This window comes from Calidris pugnax, unplaced genomic scaffold (genome assembly GCF_001431845.1).
Source record: "Calidris pugnax isolate Ruff unplaced genomic scaffold, ASM143184v1 scaffold27, whole genome shotgun sequence".
NCBI lineage: Eukaryota > Metazoa > Chordata > Aves > Charadriiformes > Scolopacidae > Calidris > Calidris pugnax.
The window spans coordinates 17,959,557-17,985,125 of NW_015090893.1; the positions used below are offsets into that span (position 1 = coordinate 17,959,557).

General features: G+C 49.3%; 1 protein-coding gene across 1 annotated transcript in view; it reads left to right on the top strand.

Moving 5' to 3' along the window:
* The window catches only part of PDLIM4 (PDZ and LIM domain 4), a 48,462-nt gene that overhangs the window by 20,511 nt on the left and 2,382 nt on the right, over window positions 1-25,569 (top strand). The window contains exons 3-5 of the mRNA XM_014947689.1: window positions 4,687-4,771; window positions 18,802-18,980; window positions 21,393-21,550. Of these exons, the coding sequence (XP_014803175.1) occupies window positions 4,687-4,771; window positions 18,802-18,980; window positions 21,393-21,550 (422 nt within the window). The remainder of the gene's footprint in view (window positions 1-4,686; window positions 4,772-18,801; window positions 18,981-21,392; window positions 21,551-25,569) is intronic.

The window sequence follows — 25,569 nt, forward strand, 5'->3', positions numbered from 1 at the left end:
CTGTGAAGTTGTTTCTAAGTTACACAAATGAAGGAATTCCTTATCCGGCAAGAAGTGTGCTTTCTGGCTCCTCACCCTGGGACTAATGTGTTCGTATTCCTGTGAGTGCAGGCAGGAATTCACACGTGTTGTGAGATGGCTTTTTTTTTTTTGGTAGAAGAAAAAAAAAAAAAAGAAATTCACTGCTGTTCTTCCCAATCCAGCCCTTTTTCTTTTAGGTAATAACATTGTGGGGCTGGGTGGGTGCTGGAGGGCTCCAGGCACAGCCAAGGACCCCGGGGTTGTTGCGCTGTGTATGTTTCCTGACTGTAGTGTCAAACCATAAATCCTCAAAGGTTCACGTTTGGTTCCTTTTGGCTATAGTAAATCCTGGGAGCAGTTTCTTCCCCCTCCACCTGGTGTGCCCGCTGGTGGAGCAGCACTGCCCGTGGAGGGAAGGGATGTCAGAAATGGTAATTCTTTTTTTTTAAATAGCAGCTGTGGACACCCCTGCCCAGCTCAGGGGGGCTGGTTTGTTCTGTGCAACCCCGGCAGAGCAAGGATGAGGGGCTGAGAAGGAAGAAAGCCAGCGTGCCTGGGCTGGGAAACCCAAATTCTGGACCCTCAGTGCGGGTCAGATTTGTTCTCATTTGCTTGAGACTGGGTGACCAAGGAAAGCAGTGGCCCAAGTGCAGAACTGGTAGCCGTGAGCTGTGCCCTGTGAGGGGGATGGATAACTGAACCCCACTTCCCGTGTGGAGAACCCACACGGACCCGTGCACTGTTACGGTCCTGCTGAGTTCTGCTTGGAGAATCTGAGTTAGAAAATCTTCATTTCTCAATTTATTCCTGCCCTCTGTATAGAGATGGTGCTTCTCTGGAAGCTTCTATGGGAGAAGACCCAGCAGTGAGTCTGCTGGACGCGTAGCCCCAAAAGTCCCTGGAACCTCACGTAGCTGATGTTCTCCTGAGCCCCCCCTCCCACCTCCCCCACCTCCTGGAGATTTTCTCGGGGTCCGTTTGCCACGAGCTGCGCTGCTGGAAGATGGGAAGGATGACAATGTATGATGTTCTCAAGTTTCCAGTAAAAGTACAACTGGAAAAGTGAATCACAGCTTCCCCTCTGGAGCTCCTCGAGGACTAATAGAGAGGAAAACCGGCAGCTTTCCAGAGCCTGGATACACAGCGATGGTTTCAGCCGAGAGGAATGAAGGAGGAGAAATCCTGCAGCTTCTTCACGTACCCTGGTCGAGCTGGGTCCATCGGGGTGCTCAGCTGAGCTCAGCACCCCTTCACCAGCTTGTGCAAAGCCTTGGTTGGTGGGTAAAAGCTCTACATCAGGCTGCGGGGACGGATCCATCACCTCATGGGTATCACAGTGACATTCACAGCCTTGGGCAAGTAGAATCATTGGCTGTACCTGTTTCTGGACTCAGTTCAGCTCCTAGAAGGCTTATATCAGTGATAGGCATCAGTGGTGGCCACAGTGATGTGCCATCGCGGGACGTGAACACCATTCAGGAGATGGGCAGGAACCTGGAGTCAACCTCAACCCCAAAAGGTCTCTACATATTGGGGTGAAACCCATCCATAGGGTTGTTCTGGAGGTTTTCATGCTCTCTCACACCTGTGTGGCTGCACAAGAGCAGACGGCGGCATCCCAGCTCCGGTCTGGCACTTTCCCAAGTGCTCAATGTTGGTTTATAAGGGGCTGGAGAAATTAGAAATTCAATAAGATCCAGGAATTCTTGCAACTTAAAAGCAGCTCTACCAATGTAGAGAGCGAGACTTGCAGATCATTACCAGGTGAAAAAACATTTTGGTAAACTGTGTGAGCATATGCAAGTAATCTCTTGAGAATGGTGTTGAGTCTTTTAGAAAACAAATCGTGGGATAAAAGGTGTCTGCAACTTTATTTTTTTAGTTATGTCTTGTTAATGGGTCCGTTTCCCACGAAGGCCCGTGTTGAAGGCCCGGTGCTAACCTAGGTCAAGTTATTTTTCTTAGGATTGTCCCAGCAGCCGTTAAAATAGAGTAGAGCGTTGTTAGTGCAGGGTAATGATTTCCATGTAGCTGACTTTAATCCCCTACAACACATCTGAAAACACTTTTCCCGTCCTTGAGCTGTAAATTAAACGACTTGGAACATTTGAGCGCGATGTCGGATCTCTTACCCACTACATTAAAAAAGTGTGATTAGATTTTGCTGTTGCCTGAACTCAAAGCTGTGACTGTAGTAGCATGAACTGGCTGCCAGGGTGGGTTGGGGTGGCCCTGATGCTCTGGGGCTCACTTGGTTCCCCTGTCCTGGGGGTACAGGGGACCCCTCTGCTGCTGATCCTGCTGGGACGAGGGCATGGGGTGAGCTCAGGGCATCAGCCCTGCTCAGTAACTGCCTGGGCCATCGTGCTCTCAGGTGGACACCTCTTAATTATTTTGAATTATCTCATAGTCCCCTGTTCCCGTGGAGAAAAGGAGTCTCCTCGTGTAAGCATCAACCCTCATCAAACTTACAACTTGCATTTCTATTTGGTAGGGCTGGTGTTTCTCCCAATCCCTTTTGCTTTGCCTTTAAAAGTGCCAAATAGAACCTAAATTGTGCCCAATCAGCTCGAATTCAGAGTATTTCAAGAGGAAGCTGTGGCTGAGGTGAGCCTGGCTTTTCTCAGGCCATCACTGGAAGCTCTACAAGGCTGTGCTGCTTATAAGGAGAACTTTTGGTTGCTCTAAAGAACTGATGGTGAAGCCTTGATTTAATCATTAAAAGCACTAACTGCGAATGGGTTTCTACACGCAGACCTAAGTCTGGCTGTGTCTTTCATGAAGTGTGGAGATAAGATTTTTGGAAAACGCAAGTATAGCTGCTTTCTGGTAGAGCAGGTGTGATCTTTGTTGATTTAGGGGTATGGGGAACTGGGACACTCCAAGTAGAAAGTGCTGGTAGTGCTGGTGATCAAACACCGTAGCTTCATGCGGAGAGAATTTACTGCTCTCACTCTTACCTTCTGCAGTCAGAATTGCTTTTTGAGTCTTGGTTCTTATTGACTGGCAAATTGAAATCTTCAGGGGTCCTTTAAGCTGCATTTGGCATGTGGGCTCCAGAGCTTGAGGGAAGGGGAATGTTGTAACTGCCCCGACCCGGCGGCGGTGGGAGCGCACATCGGGCTGAGTCAGTGTGGGGAAGAAAGCACGGAAATTATAATCATGGTCTCTGCCAATGTAATTAGGCATTTTCATTGTTCTGGGCCTCCAGATGAAATTCTCAATGTGGAAGCAATATCCACAGCACTGGATCGTGGCAAAAAGCAAGGGGGGGATTGCTGGGAATGCTGCCGTTCCTGGGAAGGCGGGTTTCCTTTGTCCCACCAAAAACAATCGGGAAGACCAGCTTAAAAAGAAGGGTCCCAGTGTAAAAACTGAAATTATTATGGTAAAGATAGTTAATTGGTACAGGACACCTAGCTATGAGAGAGCTTTTCCAATAGGGAAGATCTTGCTCTATTGCAGATAGTAGCAAGTAGTGGTTTGGAACAAAAAAAGCTTAAATCTTCAGGGGTTGGATCCAAAGTGTGTTAAAGGCAGTGGGAATCTTTGCTTTTGAGAGGTTTTGGATCAGACCCTGAACTTGGAAAGGTGGGTCTGTTTGCTGACTGCTTTAGATGCAAAATACCAAAGGTAAAAAATCACCTCAGGGATTCCGGGGTTAAAACCGTGCTCCTTATTTTCAAACTTGGACTCTGGTGATAATTAAACCAAAGCTGAAGGTGGCGTGTGGCAGGGGCCAGAGTCCGTGGAAGGATGCTTGGCTGCAGGGAGTGATCTCTGCCTGTCAGAACGTGGTGCACATGGAGGTTGTGATGATAAACAGATTAGTTTGCATTTGAAAACATCATCTTGTACTTCACAAGGTTTTCGTCTCCCATCTCAACCTCTCAGCATCCAGAAAAGCCTGTGTAGGTCCCTGCTGGACCTTGCTGGGCCCCTGAAGCTCCCTCATTCCCCCAGACACTGGAGAGGACAATCACGCTGGTGCTCACATCCCAGCCATGCCCTCAGATGCCCCTGTGGGGAAAAAATGATCAGGCACATGGAAAATCTTTGGATGGTGGCAACTGCTCTGGCTTGCCAGGACTGGAGGTGCATTTGTGAATGGAAACTGGATATTTAGGACTTTTTCTATCCAGCACCTGTGTGGAAAGGGTCGAGATGATTCACGCAGGGTCGTGTAAGCCTTATAGCTGAAAGGCATTTATATCGTTCCTGTAGTGTTCTAGTACATAGGCCTGCCAGGGAATGGAAAATAGATACACACACACGTCATCTGAATACATTTCAGGATTCAGGGCCAGAGTAAAGGGGCAAAGCCAGGAGTACGTGAAACAGGAACCACCCCAGGTCTGTCTACTGATTCCTTGAACTGAAATAAGTGTGTCCCTTAAGCTCCACACTAAGGTCACTCCTGTGGTTCAAGAATGGTTTTCAGCTTCGTGAAATCTTCTCTATTTACCACTGTACTATTTCTGAGGATAATTGTAGACAAACATGCATATATATTCATTCCCTGGCAGGCTTATATACTATATATATGTTTGGGTTTGTTTCGTTTTGATTTTTAAGAAGCCTGTGTTTTTGTTGTTTGAGATTTTGGGGGGGGCTTGGGGATTTTTAAAGCAATTTAAGTTGAGTTTCCTTAATTTCCCTTTGCAGAGCTGAAGGGAAGACCTGGTCCCCCCCTGTTCTGGAGGATGGCAAGGCTCAAGCGTATCGGATCAACATAGAGCCGGACCCACAGGTACGGCCCCAGCAGCGCCCAGGCTGCTCTCCCTCATTGCTTTTCTGGGGAAGGGAGATCCAGATCTGGAATGTGGAAAGTCCTCTGCTCCACCCTCAGTCCTTCCAGGGGTTGAGGAGTTTCTGTGCGTGGTCTGAAAGCGTGGTGTTTGTTAGGCTTTTCTGTGCTCTGCTTTCCTTGGGCCGGTGAAGCTCAAGCTCCTGTGGTGAACCGGAGCCCTGAACTGATCTGGCTTAAACCCAGCTCCCTAATTACTCTCCACCCAAGTTCGTTATTGAATCCTTCGCCAGCGGCGTGAGGAGGCTGGGACGTGCCCCAGGGAGGGGAGCACCCAGCACCGGACCCCGCTGGAGGCTGTGGTCAGTGTTGTTATGAGTGATGGAGCCGTAGGGAGCTCTGAGGGTGCTGCCCAACGCCTGCCCATCCTGCAGCACAGCACGCCCTGAGGGACTTTGCACCTGCCTCGGCCGACGTGCCTCCATCTCTGCTGCTTCCAAAATCCACCCCACCCTCCTAATCCCGTGGCGGTGAGTCACGTCACGTGGTGGTGGATGACTTTTTTTTTTTTTTTTTTTTTTTAACGCCTGCCCATCCTGCAGCACAGCACGCCCGGGGTCTGTTTTTTTTTTTTTGTTATGATGGTCTCTTTTTTTCCTTTTTTTTTTCTCCTTCTGAATTTTCACTGAATTTTAGAGTTGGAAGGGACCATAGAGATCATCTAGTCCAACTCTCCTGCCAAAGCAGGACCACCCAGAGCTTGTCAGAGCATGTTACTCAGGAGCATCCAGGTGGGTCTTGAAAATCTCCAAAGAAGGGGACTCCACTCCAGGGCTCCGTCACCCTCAGCGTGAAAAAGTTCTTCCTCATATTCAAGTGGAACCCTTTATGTTCCAACTTGTGCCCATTGCCCCTTGTCCTCTCACTGGCAACTACTGAAAAGAGTCTGGTTCCCTCCTCTGTCTCACTCCTTTCTCTTCTTTCTCTGTTTTTCTTGTCTCTTCCCTCTCTCTTCAGCTCTTTCCCTCGACCCTTCTGCCTGCAGCCTGCCCTGCCTTCCCACCCCGTGGGCTTTGAGAGCTGGGGTGAGGGTAGAGCCATCTCCAGCAGCAACCTGCTACCAAGAGGTGGATGGAGCTGAGGAGGCTTCCATCATTCCTACCCAACTCTTGACTAATAGCTTGGTGGTAAGGTCGAAGATGACTCTTGTTCCCCTTTGGTTCTTTCAAGGGAAGAGGAACGGTGTCTCACTCCTCCCTTTCTGCCTCCGGGTTAGCTGGCTGTTGGGTTTTTGGATGTGCTGGTCCATGTTGCGTGATGTAGAGGTATCTGGGGAATGAGGAGGAGACCAGGAGGAAAGAATGGAGCAGAGGGAAGCTCCTGCTGTCTTGCTCCTCCTTGGATGGGCAGTGATCTGATGTGCTTGGTGCTGCTGGCACTGCGGAACGGCCGTATCGACAAACCCTCTCCGGTACCACACACCAGCAACTGGTGGGTCTGCTTGTCTTCCCTGCCCTGACTGACAGAGCAGGGTGATCTGTGTGCTCAGGCTTTGAGTTCTGGCCATGTTTGCTTCATTAATCAATTACAGCAATCTTATTTGACAGATATTTTTTCTTAATAGACTTTGATGTGCCCAGAACCCTATGAATAATATTAAATGAGGACCAAATGTGCAGCAGTCCCCCTGCCAGATACAACATTTCTGAGGTTTAATGCAGATTGGATTTGAATCTGACTATTAATATATGTTACAGATGGATCTTTTTAAAAATTAGGCAGTTACATAGAATGTAATGAGGGGGGCAGGGACGGATTTTTTCTGAATCCAGACCTACACTGAAAATGTCTAAATCTGGGGAGTACTTGGTGGGTAAAACAGACGTGTTTGCGGCAAGGCACTGAGAGAGGCGTGTGAAGAAGAATAAGGAGGTAAAGACAGCACATTCCTGGTTTCTCTCTGTTTCTTGATGGCTCTATCTCCACGTTGTCTTGTGTAATGGTTTTTCTGGCCTCCCAGGGAGGAGGTGAAGGAGGTACCGTGCCCACAGCTTGCTGTTGGTCACACCTGAGATGTGCTGGTTGACTCTTCTCCCTTCCCAAACCGACTGTGCCTTGAGCGTGGCTCGTGCTGGTGGCTTGGGACACGTGCCAGCAGCTTGTCCTAACCCCTGCTTTATTGCAGATGTCCTCTGGCTTGCGTGACACCAAGGGTGAGCCATCATCACCCCAGAGAGCAGACCCTTGCAGAAGGGATCCTGTCCTCCAGGAGTGGAGATCCCAGCCATGGCTGGAGTCCCCCGTGGAGCGATGCCACGTGGCACAGGGCTGTCCTGTGCCGTCTTCATTCAGCCCCTGTAGCAAAAGCACTTCACAGACTGTGAGAAAGAAAAGGCTCGTTGTAAAGTCATAGCTTGGCTTGAAACGTGCAACCTCTAGGTGCACTTCCTCACATCTGGAAAAAAGCAGTCTGCTTTGAAACACAAGGAAAAAAAAAAAAAATCTGCTGGAATTCTGCCCTTGAATCACAAAAATAGTTTTGGGGTTGTTTCTTGAAAGGGTTTTGAGAGTTTCACCCCAAGTGGCCTTTCCAGTAACTTAGAGCGTGAGTCTTTCCTTCTTCCAGGTTTTACTCGATCAACTTTTCCATCATCCTGGGCAAAGATGTCTTGAAAGTCCTTTGATTTGTGACTGCAGCAGTTCTCACTAGGCTAAATCCATGTGATTTCTAGGAAAGCACGTACCCTACAATTCCATTTTAGTTTATTTAGGTGCAATCTTTTTCTTGAAAGCAGTGAGGCTTGCCCTGATCCTTTGTGCAAGGGAGCTTGGAAGGCATGGAGCGGCTGCGGAGCTCTCTGCTCCTCCTAAATCTCCTGTGGTTTGACAGTTGCGCTTTGTGGAAAACCCCTGCTCAGAGGCCAGGAATGTAATCAATCCTCCTTATTAAAACTGTGATTAATACCACGGCTGCGGGGAATAACTGCCCTCGCAGCTGAAGGAGTTGGACGTGCAGAGAGCTGCTTGTTCACAATGAGCAGAAATGACCCTGGACAGGATGCTAGTGAGTCACCTTTGTGAAATAATATCTTTATTTTTGAAAAGCAGACTTGGGTTATCAGCTGGTAAAACTGCGTAAGCCTGTGCTTAACAGCAAGGGTCTGTGGAGAGGACACAAATTCAGTGATGGTCAAACTTGTGTCCTCACTAATGGACCGTGTCTCTGTCAGACCTGGTTGTGGGTGATGGTGGGACCCGTGGGGATGCTGTGGGGTGGCTCGGTGCTCTCCAGTCAGCATTGTCACCATGCAGACATGACATCACTGATGGCATGGTGGCATCTTGGGTCTTGCTTTGCCATCGGCTCTTCACCTGGTGCCAGCATCACTGTGGGCACCGTCCCCAGCCATCCCTCCCTGGCAGATGGGAAGAGCAGGAGCCTCGATTCACCAGTTTCTGGAAATCCCACTGTCTTCAGCTTCTTGTAGCCAGAGCTCGCTAGTCAAAATACCGCCATGTGGTGCTAATAAAAGGAGAGGATGTTTGTTTTCTTGACCGTTCCCATACTGCCAGAATTGGCAGCTTTCTGGCCCGGGGGTTGGGGGGGGCTGAAAACGTGGACTTTGAGCTGTGGGGCAGGGCCCTGTCAGTGCTAATTGACAGTAGATCAAGTGTCTGGGTGGGAGAGTAATTGGAGCAGAAATTAAATCGGTAGCGCGTAGCCGGAGCTGGAATAGGATGCGAGTCCTCCCAAACCTGGACATTTGGCTAAAATAAGCTCGGTGGGGTGAAAGGCTGGGTTTCCTCTGGCTGCCCGGAGAGGGAGAGGCACTTCCCGCAGGCGGTCGTAGGCCCCGTCCCACAGGAATGGCATCCCGGTGCCACCCGTCTGGCAGAGCGGCATCGGGTTGGCCTTGGGGAAGGGATGGGGAGGGTGGGTTGGTGCCCCTTGCCTTGGTCCTCTCTCACTCTGTGCCCCAAGGGCTTTCCAAGCCCAACCATCCACTGAGGGGTGGGCTCTGAGCAGTGGAGAAGAGCTGGTCCTTCCATAGCTCAGGTGAGTCGCGCAAGAAGGATGAAACGTGGTGGTTTCTGCTCATCACTTAAGTCTTTTTTTTTTCTGTAACGGGTTATTTTGTGCTTGGCACCAAATTCTCAGCCCGTAGAGATTCGTGTTAGTTTCCTCTGACTAAAATCAGGTGCAAGGCTTGCAGCTTGCCGTGTGAAAATACCAACCAGGATGGGGTGGAGAGGAGGAACTGGAGCCAACTTGTGTCTACCAGAGCTGTTTGAGCAGCTTGAACCAGGCAGTGCAAGAAATCCAGAGCCACGTGTCAGCCAGGGCAATGGAAATACCTACCCTGGCCTCAGAAATAGCCACCTCCTAACAGTAGCAGTCTACTATGCTGCTGATCATACTTGTTCCTAATTAAAATAATTACATGTGGGGTTCAGGTGTGAGTCTGAGCCTCTGGGACCTGAGGACAGCAGTGGTGTCCCACAGTGGAGCAGGGAGGGTGGTTTGGTGATAACATGTCCCCTAGCACTGATTTTAGCAGCTTTAAAAATGCCTTAAATAGACTCATATTTATTTTTTTGGTCTCAGTAGATTATGGTGGCTTTTCTGTTAAGGATGAAGAATTCCTCATCTGATTAATTGGCTCTGAGTGTTGCTTTAAGTTCTCAGTAGGATGGTGATGTGCAGGAAACTTCCTCATACGTATTTGCACCGGCAAATGGCATAGGACGTACGTACTTCTGAGAACCAGGGGTTCAAGCCTCCTCCCTGGAGAGGTGGAAATTCCTTTCCCAAGGTGACCAACCTTCCTTCCTCTGTGGTTGGCACGTCAGGATGGGTCATGGCTGCTCTCGGGGAAGCTCTTGCTGCGACCCTCAGCCCCACCAGCCCTCGTGTGGGCATCGGCTGGGGCTCTGGGGGCAGAAAGAGGGGGAAAAACGTCTGCCCCGTCCTTTGGGGAAAACAAAGGATGAGATAATGCCCTGGCACGGGAGCGGGTTGCTGTCGCATGGGAACTCCCAGTGTGTTGGTTGAGGGCTGATTGAACAGCAGGAACATGCTGAATCCTGACGGCTGCTCTAAGCGGCGTCAGCCTTGGGCTGCGGGTCCTCGGGTCGTGTCTCACACTCAAATACCAGCCCCACCGAAGTCTGATTTCTGACACACTGATTTATGGGGTGAAGAGGTTACACACAAGTTGGTGTGCACTTGTGTTTATTTTATTTTTTTCCTGTGAGACAATATTGAATCGTTTGAAAGCAAAGACATTTTTTCAGTACCGCTGTAATGTGCCGAGCTGTTGTAGCTGTAACCTTTGATTTGAAGTCCTCTATATCTCTTTTATAAATCAGCATGTTTAATGAGTGAGCTTCAATAATCCTGGTGTGTGAAAGAGGGAAAAACAATCTTAGGATAAAGGGGAAAAAAAAACTGGAGTGGAAACTACAAAATAGTGTTTTCTTCTGTCCAGGTCATAAACTTTCATCAAAGATAAATAGGAGCTAAAATGTGGGTTGATGTAGGACAAAATAGAAAATGCCAATGGATAAGGAGCTCACACAGATATTTGCCCATTATTTTACTCGATAACATCAGTTTCAGTGATGACTCTGTTAATGCAGGTGAGGAAACTGCTTGTGTACTCAGAAATCCCGAGTGTTTGTTTGGAAGCACACCTGTAGTTCAGTGTTTCTCTTCTTACCCACCAGGAAAAACAACTCACCCCGTTTCATTTTTCCTTATTGCTCACTTAGGATGAATTAATTGCTCTTTGCAGCTAATTGTGTGACCTGCTGTTAATGGTTATTAGCTTTCCCTGTATGGATGAAAGTTAAATGCTGCTTACAGGATACGGAGAAATTCTTTTATTCTTAGGCTTCTTCACCTGCTCTAATTTCTTCTAAAATCACTTACGTGACTATTAGTTCTGTTCATGTGGGAAGCTGAGGCTGGTTTAGGACTGGAAGAGCTGGAGATATTTGCAGTGAGCTTGAGTTTATTCTGTAACTGCGATACAGCAGTTTTTCCCCTCTCCCTGTGTATTTATGTTGCCTGTGCAGGGGGGCTTTGGCTGCAGAGCTTTGCCCAAAGGTGTTTTGGAAGCACAGCCAGCGTATGTATCCTGTGCCCTCCGGTCCAGCAGAGCCTGTGATCCCCAGCTATCTCGCTTTTTTATTGAAAGTGTTAATAAAACCAAGACATTTGTACAAAGCCCTCCTCTGTCTGCTTGTTAAACGCCCCCTTGCACCGCTGATATTAAAAACATGCCCTCTGCTCTGGAGCAGGCGAGATAAATGGAAACACATTTTAATCATTCTTGCTGGTCGTGGGTGACTTTTTTTTCCATGGCTGTGGATTTTGAAGAGACCGCCGGGGAGCCAGGTAGCTTAAGGGATCACGTCGTGGCCTTGCAGCTCAAGTCCCTCTTGAGCTCCTTAAGCCCCACCAGGGCTGTGGCTTCTCCAGGGCGTGAAGCTGGTTGCCAAAGTCACTGGGAGCCAGCAGCCACCAGAGCCTCGCTGGTGGCCATCAGTGTGACCGCACCGAGGTGGAAAAGTGTTTGTTCCTTAAGAGAGGTCTGTGAAGCTTCGCTCTAATTCTGAGAGGTTGTCCCTGGGTTAGATGGGGGCTGTACAGTACATAGTGCAGAGCACGTGCAAATGTAGAGCTGGAATATATTCCTAGCTTAGCCTAAAACCACTTTTTTTATATAATACCTTTTGGACCGGACTCATGTGTTTATGGAATTACTCCTGAAAAGATTGGACTGGCTGCTGTATGTGCAGGTACGTGTGTTTCACCTGGGGAAATGGGATTTTGTGGTTGCAAAGTCACACTGATGGGAGACTGTAGAAATCAAGAATGGTTTGGGTGGGAAGGGCTTTTCTTGACTCAGACGGGTCTCACACTTGTCCCTGATGGGGGTCCCGTGCACAGGGGCTGGGGCTTCCACCCACCTCCACCCACCTGTTGAGTCCATCAGAGAGAAATCTGGTGTCTGCATCAGCACCAGCTCATGCAAAATGCAGAGAATCACAGGATTGTTTGGGTTGGAAGGGACCTTTAAAGCCTCCCCAGTGCCACCCCCTGCCCTGGGCAGGGACACCTCCCACCAGCCCAGGTTGCTCCAAGCCCCCTCCAACCTGCCCTTGAAGCCCTCCAGGGATGGGGCAGCCACAGCTTCTCTGGGCAACCTGGGCCAGGCTCTCACCACCCTCACACCAAACAAGTTCTTCCCCACATCTAAGCTCAATCTCCTGTCTTTCATTTTAAAACCCTTCTCCCTCATCCCATTGCTCCCCTCCCTGACCCACAGTCACTCCCCATCTCTCCTGGAGCCCCTTGAGGGACTGGAAGGGGCTCCAAGGTCTCCCCGGAGCCTTGTCTTCTCCAGGCTGAACCCCCCCAACTCTCTCAGCCTGTCTCCGTCAGCCTGCTCGCTGCTGTAACAGCAATTAAGTAGAAAGCAATGGAGACTTTCATGTAATGCTTTTGCTGTAGCTTGCAGGGGTTTCAGCAGAGATTAATACAGCACGTAATACAGAAATAAATGTTTTAAATTGGGCTTGGATGCTGGGTCCAAGACGATGAAGCTGAACAAACCTTGGCGATGCTTGCAGAGTCTATATCTCTGCCTGCTGGGACATGACCCACGGGTGTTTTTCACCATGTCCAAGACGTGGCATGAGGCCGTGGGGCTCATTTTGAGCCCCCCATCCCAGGATCTCACCTGGGGGGCACTAACAGTCCATGGGTATGGAGTGTCCTGGGATGGGCTGGGGCTCGGCCAGGCTCCAGCTTGAGTCATGTTTCACGTGAACGTTGGCTGCAGCCTTTTAACGAAAAGACCATCTGATTTTAAGAGTTTGGTCTCTTACTTAGAAGGATCTGAAAAATGAATTTGGTGTTTAGTTGATGACTGTGAAAGGAGCGTTAGTGAGATGGACATGATGGATAAAGTTTTTCTTCAGGCCACGGTATCTGCTGAAAGAGGAACTTGGCAGAACGTTTGAAATCCATCTCATAAAATAACCCAAATGTTCTGTTCATCCGGCTTCACCAAACCACACCCGACCTCCTTTCTTATCAGCTGATCTTCTGAGCTGAGCTAAATAGTGGGATCGTACGTAACAGAGCTTTTTAAAGTCAGACTGAAGCCTGCTCTGTCTGTAAAGCCGGCGTCTTGACAGGCCATCTGAACTGTGTTTGTAGGGAAATATGTATTAAAATGTGTAGAGGTTTATGGTCGATCCTTTTCCCCCAGTTTTGGGGGCATAAGGGTTTGACACGGGGCTTCCTTCGAGGCAGTGAGCTGGGGAATCGATCCTGCTGTAAATCTGCTATTTGTGTTCAAATGAAAACCCTGCTGTTTTTCCCATACAGCTCCTCGGGGGGGTAATGATAAAGTTTCAATTTCTGCAACTTCTGAACCAGTTTATCAAAGATAAAGCTCTGTCTTTGCTGTTGAAAAGCTGGGGGGAGGAGAGGCAGGGATCGCTGTAGTGCAGTTGTCTTCTGTGCAGAGGCTGGATTTCAGTCTGGAGGCTGTTGGGGGATGCTAGGACATGTCCTCAGGCATTCTGTCCTATTACAGGTTTGACTGAAAACCCTGAGGGGTCCCAGCAGAGTCAAGGGCACAACTGCAATGAGCAGGCAAAGCCCATCTTCATCTTCGTTACCTACAGTCCGCGTTTGCTCTGCGTGGTGAAGCCACAGAGTGTGTTTGTGTTTCTGTTGGAATCTTCAGCTTGCTGCTTTTAGTGCTCCCCTCTATGTTTCCTGAAACTGGAAACGATACGTCCTGTGAAAAGCATTTGAGCTTTGTTGCTTTCCTGATGGTGCTGGTGGCCGCGCTGGCTGCGTCTGGGCATCGCGCCGTAGCTCAATGAAATACCTTCAGCTGATACAGGGGAAAGAGATTTGCTAATAAGCAAGTATGGAACAGAGGGACTTGCTAGAATTTGAGTAATTGCTTGTAGAAGAAGGAAGGAAAAAAGTTCTCCCTGTTTCTGGCTCTTTGAGGAATTCCCAGGATTAAATCCAAGCAATATCATTCAGCATCTTTCACTTAAATATAAAAGGAAAGCTCTCAGTGCTGCATTGTGTGGTGGGGACAAGAGCCAGGCATCCGAAAAACATTTCTCTTTTCTCTTGTTTTAATAAATGCTGGTACCCAAGAACGTGCTGCTGCCACATCTGCATCCCCACCCGGGTTCCTGCACCTCAGGGTCGTGTTTTCCTTCTGCTGGAAATAGTTCCTGGGGATATAAACACTGTACCAGGAAGGGCAGCCTGTACCTGTGTGAGATAGGAATGGGCTGTGCTTGTGCAACATGGATAAATGTGTCTGGAGGAGGAGGAATGTTTTGACAAGGCCATGTGAGGGATGGCCAACGGTGCTTGCTGCAGGTCATCTTTTGTGTTTGCTCTGGCTCTTTCTCCTCCAAATAATCCCTTTTCCTCTGGTCATTCCTTCCCCTGTGGGGAGGCGCAGGCTGGGGGTTTCCAGGGAGGTGGTGACCAGAGAAGGTCACTCTGGCTGGTCACCAGCCAAGGGCACTCACTGCACATCGTGCTGCCTTCCCGTACAAAAATCCCCCCCAAAACCCATCTGTTCTTGGGAACTGGGCCTTCAAACAGCTCCTTTCCAGTTCTGCCTCGTGTTTATCTGGTGTGGGACGGCTGCATCAACGGTGTTTGCCAGGAGCAGGGAGGCCTGGGCGCCAGGAGCTCCACGTGGTGTGTGTCAGGAGGTTGGTTACGCTTCGTAATTGATGGTCCTAGAAGGCAAGCGTGAGAAAACAGATTGTGAGTTTCTGTTTCGTAGGCTAAAAGAGTTCTCTTTGGTGAAACCTCACAGGCCAGCTCTTAGGAAGGGTTTGCAAACCCTCTTCGTTTAAGAGAGACCATAAAAAGCAGGAAGAAAAGCCAGCAGAGAAAAGCAAATTAGGTCCCAAAGCGGGTAGTGGGGAGGGAGGGGGATTTTTTTTTTTCTGATCTTGAATTTGAGAAAAGAACTGGAAAGAAATCCATCTGGTTCTAGGTTTCCAAGAATGAATGCGCAAGTTTTTTGCACAATGAGAAGCCTTGCAGAGGTCTCAGTGGAAAATGCTGAAACAGACTTTGAGATGAGAGAAAGGAGATGGAGCTCAGTCCCAGGAACAGCATTTTGTACAATGAGAAAGTTTCGTAGCACAGAAACTGAGAGCAGCAAGGAAGGCAAAGACCAGTGTGCTCTCAGAGGGGTAAATACTTTCCCAAAAAGCCATTAGCTGCCCCAAAACTAAAGCACAGCTCTCCAAAGCCTCCCAAGAACTTGGTGGAAAAGGCTGAGGGACATCCGTTGCTTCATCTCCCTTGTCTTGGTCTGGCAGATGTTGGGGTAGCTGGAGGGCTGCAGTGTCCATCAAGAAGAGCCTGATGATCCCTATGGGTGCTGCTGGGTCACCTGTGGCTTTATGGCATGGTGGAGGACACGTGGGGTGAGCTGCCACCACCATGAACATCCTCCTTCTGCAGGGAGGAGCAGCTGGTGGGGACCAGGGGCACAGAGCAGCTCAGCAGGGCAGGGAGGGCTCTGAAATGGCCCCAGTCCCATCACCCGCTTTCATGCCTTTTGGAGACCACCCAAGCAATAAAGAGGAGGAGGAGATGTTTTGACAAGGCCATGTGAGGGATGGCCAACGGTGCTTGCTGCAGGTCATCTTTTGTGTTTGCTCTGGCTCTTTCTCCTCCAAATAATCCCTTTTCCTCTGGTCATTCCTTCCCCTGTGGGGAGGCGCAGGCTGGGGGTTTCCAGGGAGGTGGTGACCAGAGAAGGTCACTCTGGCTGGTCACCAGCCAAGGGCACTCACTGCACATCGTGCTGCCTTCCCGTACAAAAATCCCCCCCAAAACCCATCTGTTCTTGGGAACTGGGCCTTCAAACAGCTCCTTTCCAGTTCTGCCTCGTGTTTATCTGGTGTGGGACGGCTGCGTCAACGGTGTTTGCCAGGAGCAGGGAGGCCTGGGCGCCAGGAGCTCCACGTGGTGTGTGTCAGGAGGTTGGTTACGCTTCGTAATTGATGGTCCTAGAAGGCAAGCGTGAGAAAACAGATTGTGAGTTTCTGTTTCGTAGGCTAAAAGAGTTCTCTTTGGTGAAACCTCACAGGCCAGCTCTTAGGAAGGGTTTGCAAACCCTCTTCGTTTAAGAGAGACCATAAAAAGCAGGAAGAAAAGCCAGCAGAGAAAAGCAAATTAGGTCCCAAAGCGGGTAGTGGGGAGGGAGGGGGATTTTTTTTTTTCTGATCTTGAATTTGAGAAAAGAACTGGAAAGAAATCCATCTGGTTCTAGGTTTCCAAGAATGAATGCGCAAGTTTTTTGCACAATGAGAAGCCTTGCAGAGGTCTCAGTGGAAAATGCTGAAACAGACTTTGAGATGAGAGAAAGGAGATGGAGCTCAGTCCCAGGAACAGCATTTTGTACAATGAGAAAGTTTCGTAGCACAGAAACTGAGAGCAGCAAGGAAGGCAAAGACCAGTGTGCTCTCAGAGGGGTAAATACTTTCCCAAAAAGCCATTAGCTGCCCCAAAACTAAAGCACAGCTCTCCAAAGCCTCCCAAGAACTTGGTGGAAAAGGCTGAGGGACATCCGTTGCTTCATCTCCCTTGTCTTGGTCTGGCAGATGTTGGGGTAGCTGGAGGGCTGCAGTGTCCATCAAGAAGAGCCTGATGATCCCTATGGGTGCTGCTGGGTCACCTGTGGCTTTATGGCATGGTGGAGGACACGTGGGGTGAGCTGCCACCACCATGAACATCCTCCTTCTGCAGGGAGGAGCAGCTGGTGGGGACCAGGGGCACAGAGCAGCTCAGCAGGGCAGGGAGGGCTCTGAAATGGCCCCAGTCCCATCACCCGCTTTCATGCCTTTTGGAGACCACCCAAGCAATAAGTTTTAGCTTCACAGCCCCATTTGCTCTTGATGTACAAATTACCCAGCTTAACAGGAGCAAATGGCCAGCACTTTACAAACTACCTTGGATTAAAGCAAGTCTGTGGAGATTACGGTCTCTGGGCTCTTTGATGGAGGAGGTTTTCATGCCAGAAATAGCCATTGGGGTCCCTGACGAGGTTCAGGGTGTCCCTGGTGCAGAGGAGCCCGACAGGTCAGAGGAGAGGGGAGCAGAGGGATTGCATCTGAGCCCCGATGTACAACTAATTAGCGATAATGGCTTTTTAAAAACATAGCTCTGTAGCTTGCAATGGCTTGCCAGACAGCATGGCCCATTGCTTTTTTCCCCCTGAAATATTTATGATCCTTCTTTTCCTCTCTGCGTCACAGTTGAAAGTGGTTTGTTGTTTTTTTTATTTCCCTTGAAATCATAATGTAAATCTGGGAATTGGAAACCCACAGCCTGGTTGTGTTTATATATGTGTATATTTTTAAAGAATATAAATTGGGGAACAGTTAAAATTATATTATTCCTGGCAGCGAAATTCCTTTTTTTAATAGATAATTTGAAGTTATGATGTTGGAAGCAGCTTTCCCCACGTGTGTGTGCAGGCACGGTGCAGAAGGAGCAGGGCTTGGGGCTTTGGAGGCGGTGGAAGGGCAGGAGCTCACCGGAGTCTGCAGTTTTTCAGCTGGTGGCAGAAAAAAATACAAACCTCAAAGGCACCGTTTTGCAGCCCTTAATTAAGCCCGGGTTTTATCAATGGGAGTTTTGCTTTAGGAAGAACTGAAGGGTTGGACTTTCCAGATCTTTTTCTAGCAGGATCTGGTTTTTATTTCTTTTAGCTGCTCGTTTTTACAAGGCTTGGGAGCACCAGCATTTTCTGCCATGCACCAGTGATAGCCATTTGTTTCCAATTAGTATTTATTGGATTATTTTAGTCAAAAGTAAGCTTTGTGTTACAGTCCCGCAGTATGAGCTTTGTTATTTGTTCACAGGACGGTGTTTTCTTTTTCTGCCTGGTTTTGCAGCAGCTCCAGCCTACTGAAAAGCTGGTGCGAGGGTCTGCCCCCCGACAGATTAATCCAGATTAAACAGATTACAGCCTCTTACACGAGCATCTCTGTCTTCCCTCGGTACAGGGATGTTTCTGGCTGGCGTGGCTGGAAATAGCAGCCTGTCCTTAGGCTGTGTCCGGCTTTCTCCTGCTTTTCCCCATGGCTGGAATGAGCCCCTCTCTTGCCACACACCACCCGGGTGACGCCTGGCTGGGCTGGTTTGTGGCAAGATTAGCTGTGGCTGCTGTTGGGTTTATGGGTGTGCTCCGGGCTGGCTAACAAAGCCTTGGAAAAACACATAGGTAATGCTTTACGTAGGTGAAATAATATGGAAAACTTGCGTTTTAATGGCATCCGAGTTCCTGTCTTGAGGTCATAGGACAAAAAATATTTCCATAGTTTGCCTTGGGAATGAAAAAGCCAATGAAAATATGAATCCCAAGCTAAACCCTTGACCGGTGTGTTTCTCACGTTGCTAACGACCCACCTTATTTGGGGAGAAAACCTCCCAAAACGCACAGGGCTGCGTGTGGACGGGGGGTAGTTGCGAGTAAATGAAAATACCAGGACTGGCCCCTTGGCTTCAGGTGCTCGTAGCTGCAGAGCTGGGGTTTTATCGTGTTTCACTAATGTAAATCAGGAGCGATTGCCCCGAAGTCAGGAGAGCGATAAGTGCTCTGGGAGTGATGTCAGGCGAAACGAGAAGCAGACTCTTGCTGCCTTTTTCTTTTGCGGAAATAACAAATAGGTTTTTACAGGAGAATAAATGCAGAATCCTTGGCAGTGGCTGGTCGTGGAGAAACAGGCAAGTTCATTTGGTCGGAGACCAAGGGAAGCTGTGTAGATTCAGCAAGATTTAACTGCGGGTCAAGCCTGAGTTTTCCTTTTCCTGCTGCCTATCTCTGTTTTCCACAGTGCATATAAAATATTCTTAGTGCAAACTGCACGTCCCAACGCAGCCTCTCCGTGTGCATCACACTAAAAGCTATAAACCTCACAGGTTCTTCTGCTTTTTATTTCTCTTCCAGGACAACGGGCCTGCCCAGAGCAGGAGGTCAATGCCCCATGGGGCTGGGGGCAACCCCGTGGACACCAAGCAGATGGTGAACCTGCAGCACCACCACCCAACCCGGCTCTACGCCAACAGCGGCTCCGAGGCGGCTCTGCCGGGCCAGCTCAGCGGGCTCCACATCACCCCGGCCCAGAGGTAGGAGGAGATGGTTGCCCACGCTCTGGGTCCTGCTGCTGGTCATGCAAACTCGGTTTTGGGAGAGGATGTTGAGGTTGTGGTGCTCCTGCAGCTCCAGAGGCACTGGGTGCTCTGTTAGCCAAGTGCAGATGGGAGGGAAAAATTTAAAAAGCCAAAAAAGGAGGGGTTTGGAGATGCCAAGTTTTGAACGGAATGGCCACATGTATGGACGTAGTAACTGCAACACTGAATTTAAGCTCATGGTGCTGAAGGAATGTTCAACTGTCTTGGAGATGGGTGAAGGTGCCGGTTTTCCACATCCACGTGAGATCCTTCTACTGCCCGTGGGAGAAGGTGGATTAGCGGTATCAGATCCGGTCCCCAGGCTGGGATTAATGCCAGGGGCTGTCACAGACATTGGTATCCTGTTTTTTCAAAGTATATATTCAAGGCAGGATGGAAGGGGTTTGCCCTCCTGGGACCCCAGACCCCAGAGCAAATGCTCGGGCTGGGAGCAGGAGGGATCCGCAGAGAAAATTAACCCCCCTAAACTTGGGGTGTTTATAAAGGCGAGATCTGCTCGAGGCAGCTGTGCAGGAGGCTGGGAAATAAATAATGCTCCTAGGAGAGAAAAAGCTTTTGTGTAGCCAAGAACGGTTTGGGTGGATAACTCGGGCTTTGAGGCAGGCCAGGTTGTGGGCTGCGATGCTGTCGCGGGGCTTACGCTGCTGCTGATTTATGCTCCTCCAGGCTGGCAAAATATTCTGCAAGAAAGTACCGGCCGTGTCAAGTACAAAGAGGAAAGAGAGTTTCTTTTCAGCTCAGGAACTCGGTGCCTGCACAACTCCATATTTCAGCGACGCTGCGAGCCAGCGTATTCCCTCTGCTGCTCCAGGAAAGTTAATGGAGTTGGAAAGAAAAGAACAGCACAAAAAAAAAAAAAATACAGAGAACAAAATCTGATGTTATCTGCGTGTGAGCCAAAAGCCGGGAGATTAACTTGGGTGTTTGAGTAGAATTGGGTCAGAAGTGCATTCTTTTTTGAATTTGGACTTGATCAGGCCGGACCGGTCAAAACCTGCCTTTTTTTCATTGAAAACGTGTGAATTGATGTATGAGAGGGCTGTAGCAGCAGATAGAGGCTTGGGGCACGTGGGGAGGGTTTGAGCTGGTTGAAATGACGGGGAACGGTCCTCTCCTGTGGCAGAGGCACTTCTGCCCCTCGTCTCGAGAGATTAGAGCCACGGGAGAAGCTGGTGGGTAACTCCTGGAAAACAGAGCTTTGGCTTTTCTTTGAAAGTGAATTTTGTTTCGGGTGTTTGTTTTTTTTCCTTTGTTTGAAAGTGAATTCTGTTTCTTTTGTTTGTTGGGTTGTTTTAAGTGGGTATGAATATAATGCTGGTGGATTTGAAAGTGAATTTTGTTTCTTTTGTTTGTTGGGTTGTTTAAGTGGGTATGAATATAATGCTGGTGGAGAAAATGAGTCAGATGATGGCTAAAATGTGTTAAGCTGTCTGATGGGGTTTGGGGCTCTATTTCTATTGGCTTTCTAATGACCTTGATGATCTTCTCCTTAAAAAGGAAAAGGAGCCCCTTCCCCCAAAGCCGTGCTGTGCTTTGGGGCCTCAGCAAAGCCCCACAGCACTTGAAGTTGTCTCTACTCAGCAGGATGCTTAAATGTGGACCCAAAATATTTTTGGTTCCAAACTAGGCTTTTCATGTTTTGATGTATTGGATGAACTGGAAAAATGGTTTAAATTACTATTTGTTGCCTATTGTACGCCAGTCATGCCACATACTGACAAGGAGCAGCTTCAGGTCTGGATGATGAAGGTCGTTGGGGGAAATTATGGGGCTGGTGTCATGTCCCGTCCTCGGCACGGAGCAGCCCTGTGGGGTGGGTTTCTCATTTTGGTTGTGGGCTGGGTCTGGCAAATGGATTTTTTTTTTAGTGCAATCACCTACAGAAATGCTCAATTCAGTAGAGGGTTTGTGGACAGTAGGGGATTTGCTGCCAGGCAGCAGTGCCTGCTCTCCCTGTGCCCGATGAACAGCGGTACCAGGGGTGGGTGGATCCCCTGGCCCTCCGTAATTAATGAAATGCATTGTTTTGTGCATTTTTCCAATAAATTCCATGTGTGGCTGAGCGATTTAGAGCGCTCGTAAGCAGCTGCCCTCTTTCCTGGAGGCATGTGGTAACTGGGCCAGCCCTAGCTGTGTTGCTCAATCGGAGCCCAACAGGAACGAGTTTAACTTCCCTGGATCAATGGCTGTTCCTGGGACAGACGTACCTCCAGGGAGAGACACCCATGGGAACAGAGAGGTGTTTGATTGAATCTGTGGGAACGTGGAGGTTCCAGCACCTCCCTGATGAGCTGACACTCACTCTTTCCATTTGACCTGGGCCTTTCTCACTTTTCCTTAACGCAGCCTCGACCCCTTGAAATCGCTCCCACGGAACAGGAACGGGATTGACGTGGAGTCAGATGTCTACAAGATGCTTCAGGACTATGAAAAGCCCGTTTCGGAGCCCAAGCAGTCCGGATCCTTCCGATACTTGCAGGGCATGTTGGAGGCTGGTGAGAATGGTAAGGAGGCTGACACCCACAGCACATCCCTGGGGCTGGAACCATCATTTGGTCCCCCTGCACCCCATTCCATGGCTCCACAACCACCGAGTTGCAGACTTAACCTCCTTCCCTTTCCCTTGCTGAGGTCCAGAAGCTTGGAAATCCTCTGAAGGACCCATCTGCGAGAGCTGATGGGGGTGGGTTTGCAAACTCCTCCGCTCTCCATCATTTTATTGCCCATCACTTGGGTGCTGAGGCAGCTCAGCTCCATGGCAAGGTCCAGGCACCCTGTGAGGGGCAACGTCCAGACGGCAGGTTTCAAACCAGGGTTTCAGATGCTCAAAGCAGAGGTTCGGGCCAGCATTTGGGCGCTTACCAAATTTTATAGCTACTTGAGCATCGTGTGAAAGTTGGATTTGCAAAGAGCTTCTGTGTAGCAGCTGTTTTCATGAGACAGTTTATGAAATGTAATGGCCTAGAGGTTGTGTCAGATCACCCGTGGAGAACCCTCGGCCTGTTTAAGTAAATAGCATTTGCATAAGGACGTGGGATGGTCCTCAGACGAGCAGGGATAGAGATCAGGAGTTCTTGGCTCACTTCTCAGGTCTGTCACAGCTTCCTGCCTCTGTCATTAGCACAGGCAGGAGCCAACCCCAAGCATTAAATAATAAGATCCCCAAACTATACATTTCAGCTTCTTTAAATTTGCCTTTCAACTTTAAGACCATTGGGGCTTTTACTTTCAGAGTTTCAGGCTTCACTTTACAACCATTAGGGCAAGACTCTTCTTTCTGCTTCCTTCCAGGAGCCTCATACTCCAATCATGTGAATCCAGGAACTTAGATTTTATGGGAAAATACCAGCTACTGCAAATCTCATTATGGAGCTGCGAGAGGCAGCGAGTCAGGCTGTCGTGCTTCAGCTTCTGTGTATGTAAAATGGTGAAGGATATTCTTTGGCCAGAAGGATATTGCTTCTCGTGAAGCAAGAAGCACAATGGTGGGTAACTTCTGAGCATCAGGAGTTTCTACCAGTTTTGCTCAGCTGTCTGCAAAGCGTGAAATGGGATCAGGCTTGGAAATACTGGGTGTTTCTCTTTGAGGCTGGCAGGAAAACTGATGTTCATTCCAAGTTCCAGATGTACCTTCAGGTCCCTCAACAAGAGCAAGCACGGGCAGCTTCCCGGCGAGGTGTCTTCAGCACCCTCAGGTCTCCTCGTTAGGAAGAAGCAAATAGGAAGTGACTGTGTTAATCCCAATTAATAACGCTGCTGCCTTCCTCCCTGCTCTGTGCCAGGGAACGGGAACCAGACTGAAGCTTTGCTGGGTTGCTGCTGCCTCCCCTCACATCCCATGGCACTGGGGTGGGAGAAACCTAGTGCTGCCCTTCAGGAGAAAGGAAAGAGGTGGACAAAAAGGTGCCAGGATGGTGCCCAGACCCTGGGGCTGTCCCAACCTGGCCTGGATGTCTGCTCTCCCCGGCAGTGTCTCGGTGCCAGCCCATCGCCGGTGCAGCACCACGGGTCTGGAGCCTGGGATGATGCTGATGGTACCAACCAGTGTTGTGACCTGCTGGAGAGGTCACCTTGCCACCACCTCCCGGGGCTCTGCCATCAGCCTGTTCCCTCTTGGCTGTGCTGTGCCGTGGGGATGTGTGACCGGCTGCAGGCACAGTCTCTACAACGCTGTTTATTTCATAAAGGATGAGAAATTAAGTGAAAAGCATCTCTCCTGGCATAAAGCTCTGTGACTTCTCAGCATGGTTTAAATCCCCAGGAGTGTTCCTGCTAGGTTGTTTTACAGCTTCCACCCTTGCTCCTTTTCCCCTAAGCCTAAAATTATACATTTTGGCCCAAGCCAGCTGCGCGTTGTCCTTTTAAAGTCAAGATCTCTTCTCCTGAGGAGCTGGGTGTCTTATATGGAAGGTGTTTCTACTGGAAGCTGTATTTTCTTCAGCATCACCAGCCCCATCTCGTGCCTGGAAGGAGCTTCGTGCTGAGGATCTGGCAGAGGCTGGAGGAATGGCAGCAGTCATCTCCAGGGGTGCCCTTGGTGGGGGAAGGATGGGCACTGAACCGGGGACGGCGATGGTTATGGTTGTGGAGTTAAAGCATCTCATGCCATGCTGAGGACCATGAATTACAATGAGGCTGTGGGCTGGGAAATAGAAGGAAATGATCCATCGTTTGGGAAGATGGGAAGCAGCCCTTTGCAGGGCTTGTTTTGCTGCAAAATCTTCTTTCCTCCCCCCTCCTCTCTCTCTTAAGCAGCTTATCTCAGCGCTCCGTCTGACAGACAGTGACAGCTTAACTGTTCCATGTTGGCAGATGAGCCTGTCTCCTCTAAGCACGCCCTGTCTCACGCTGGGGGAAGCCAACAGCTTGAGCAGTTGTTTGGGTTCATTCCCAGCACGGCAGCGGAAGGACTCGGCAGGAGAGTTGGGCTGGAGCCCACCAAGAGCTTGGAGCCCCTCTGGGGTGGAGCAGCCCCAGTCCTGCTCCTGGGACACGTATCGAGGCCTTCAGCATCTCCAAACGCTGTATTATGTCTTGGGAAATGAGCTTTGGTGGGAAAATAGTCCTTTTGGGTTTACTTGCTTGGCTAGAACCCTTGGCAACGTTGATCTCTGGGTCAGAGATGGGTTCTGCTGTGTGAGGACGACTGTGCAGCCCCAGGGTAACCCCGGGGGCTGGGGTCATTCTCTCCTCCCCAGGGAGGGACCAGCTGGATGGTGCAGTAGGGTCTCTCCATGGAAGGAAGCTCTGCAGAGTAATGGCCTTCAGAACGTACCATGTGAACTTGCACGGGATCAGTGAGCAACCACCAGCAACGATGCACCGGGTCCAGGTCCTAACAGTCCACACAGAGACCTTCCTGGAGCCATGGTGGACACTACAGAGCAAGATGCAAGTGGAAATTTCCAAACCCAGTGCAGTGTGTGTGGACACCTGGGTCAGAAAGTGCCTGGGACCCTGCTGAGACCTCCTGGGCGCCCCACGTTTAAGGTTGACCATGGGCTGGAGTACCCTGGAAGCTCAGGGAATGCAGGAAGCCCCAATGCTGAAGAATGGCGTGTTCATCCAAGAGGTCTTCTGCTGCTTTTCCATCCTGTGTCAGCTCATGGAATAAAATACATTGTCCTTCTTCTTGAGCTTTTCCTTTCTGTAACCATAGGTCATCACAGAGGAACCACAGACCAATACACACCCAAAAGACCAGTTGGTTGTGAGCCATGAAAACCCATGCAGGGAATTCTGGAAGCTTTTAAGTGTCCCAAGGGTCGGGAACAAGAATGCTTGTATTGTCTCAAGTGCAGATGACAGATGATCTGTAGGGACGAGGGCTGCAACACAGAAAACTTTGCCATGACATTGTTCACACACACAAAATTTTCCTGTCATTGGACCTTTATGAGAGGAGGCTTGGTGCCCCAGAACACCTTATCTTCTGTCACAATGTTTTGTTTGAGATTATTTTAGATTAAGTGATTGTTCTAAGAAGAAAAACACATATAATTCTGTTATTGTTTGCTTTAATTTGCCTAATTCTCCAAAAGGCTTTCATCTTTGTGTCCTTCACTGACGGTGTGTCTACCAAGTGCACCTGGAGTGTTGGTGTGACAGAATTTCTTCTTTCTGGAGCTTTTCTGAGATCTTTGCTATTTATATTTCTTAACTCACTGAATAATATTGCAGCCAAATTTTTCTCTCATGGGTAGAATAAGGTTCCTTTGCCTTTTGACTGGGTATATTTAGTGAGCTGGTGCTATCACAGGACACAGATGGGTGCTCTGCTGATGAAGCCAAGGGCTTCTGCCACCGTCGGTGCTTCATTAGGGTGAGCAGAGGGTCAGCACAGTGTCCTGCCCTCATCTGCAAACCTGGATGTTGGGTGGCTTTTGAGATAGTTGGCCTCACTAGTTGCTTTTTACTTCCTTCCAAGCAAATTGCAGGTTCTGTTTTGACACGCAGAGACTCATCTGACTCCTGAAGGGGGAAAAAAAGAAAGCGGGGGGGGGGGAAGAATAAGAAAAAAAAA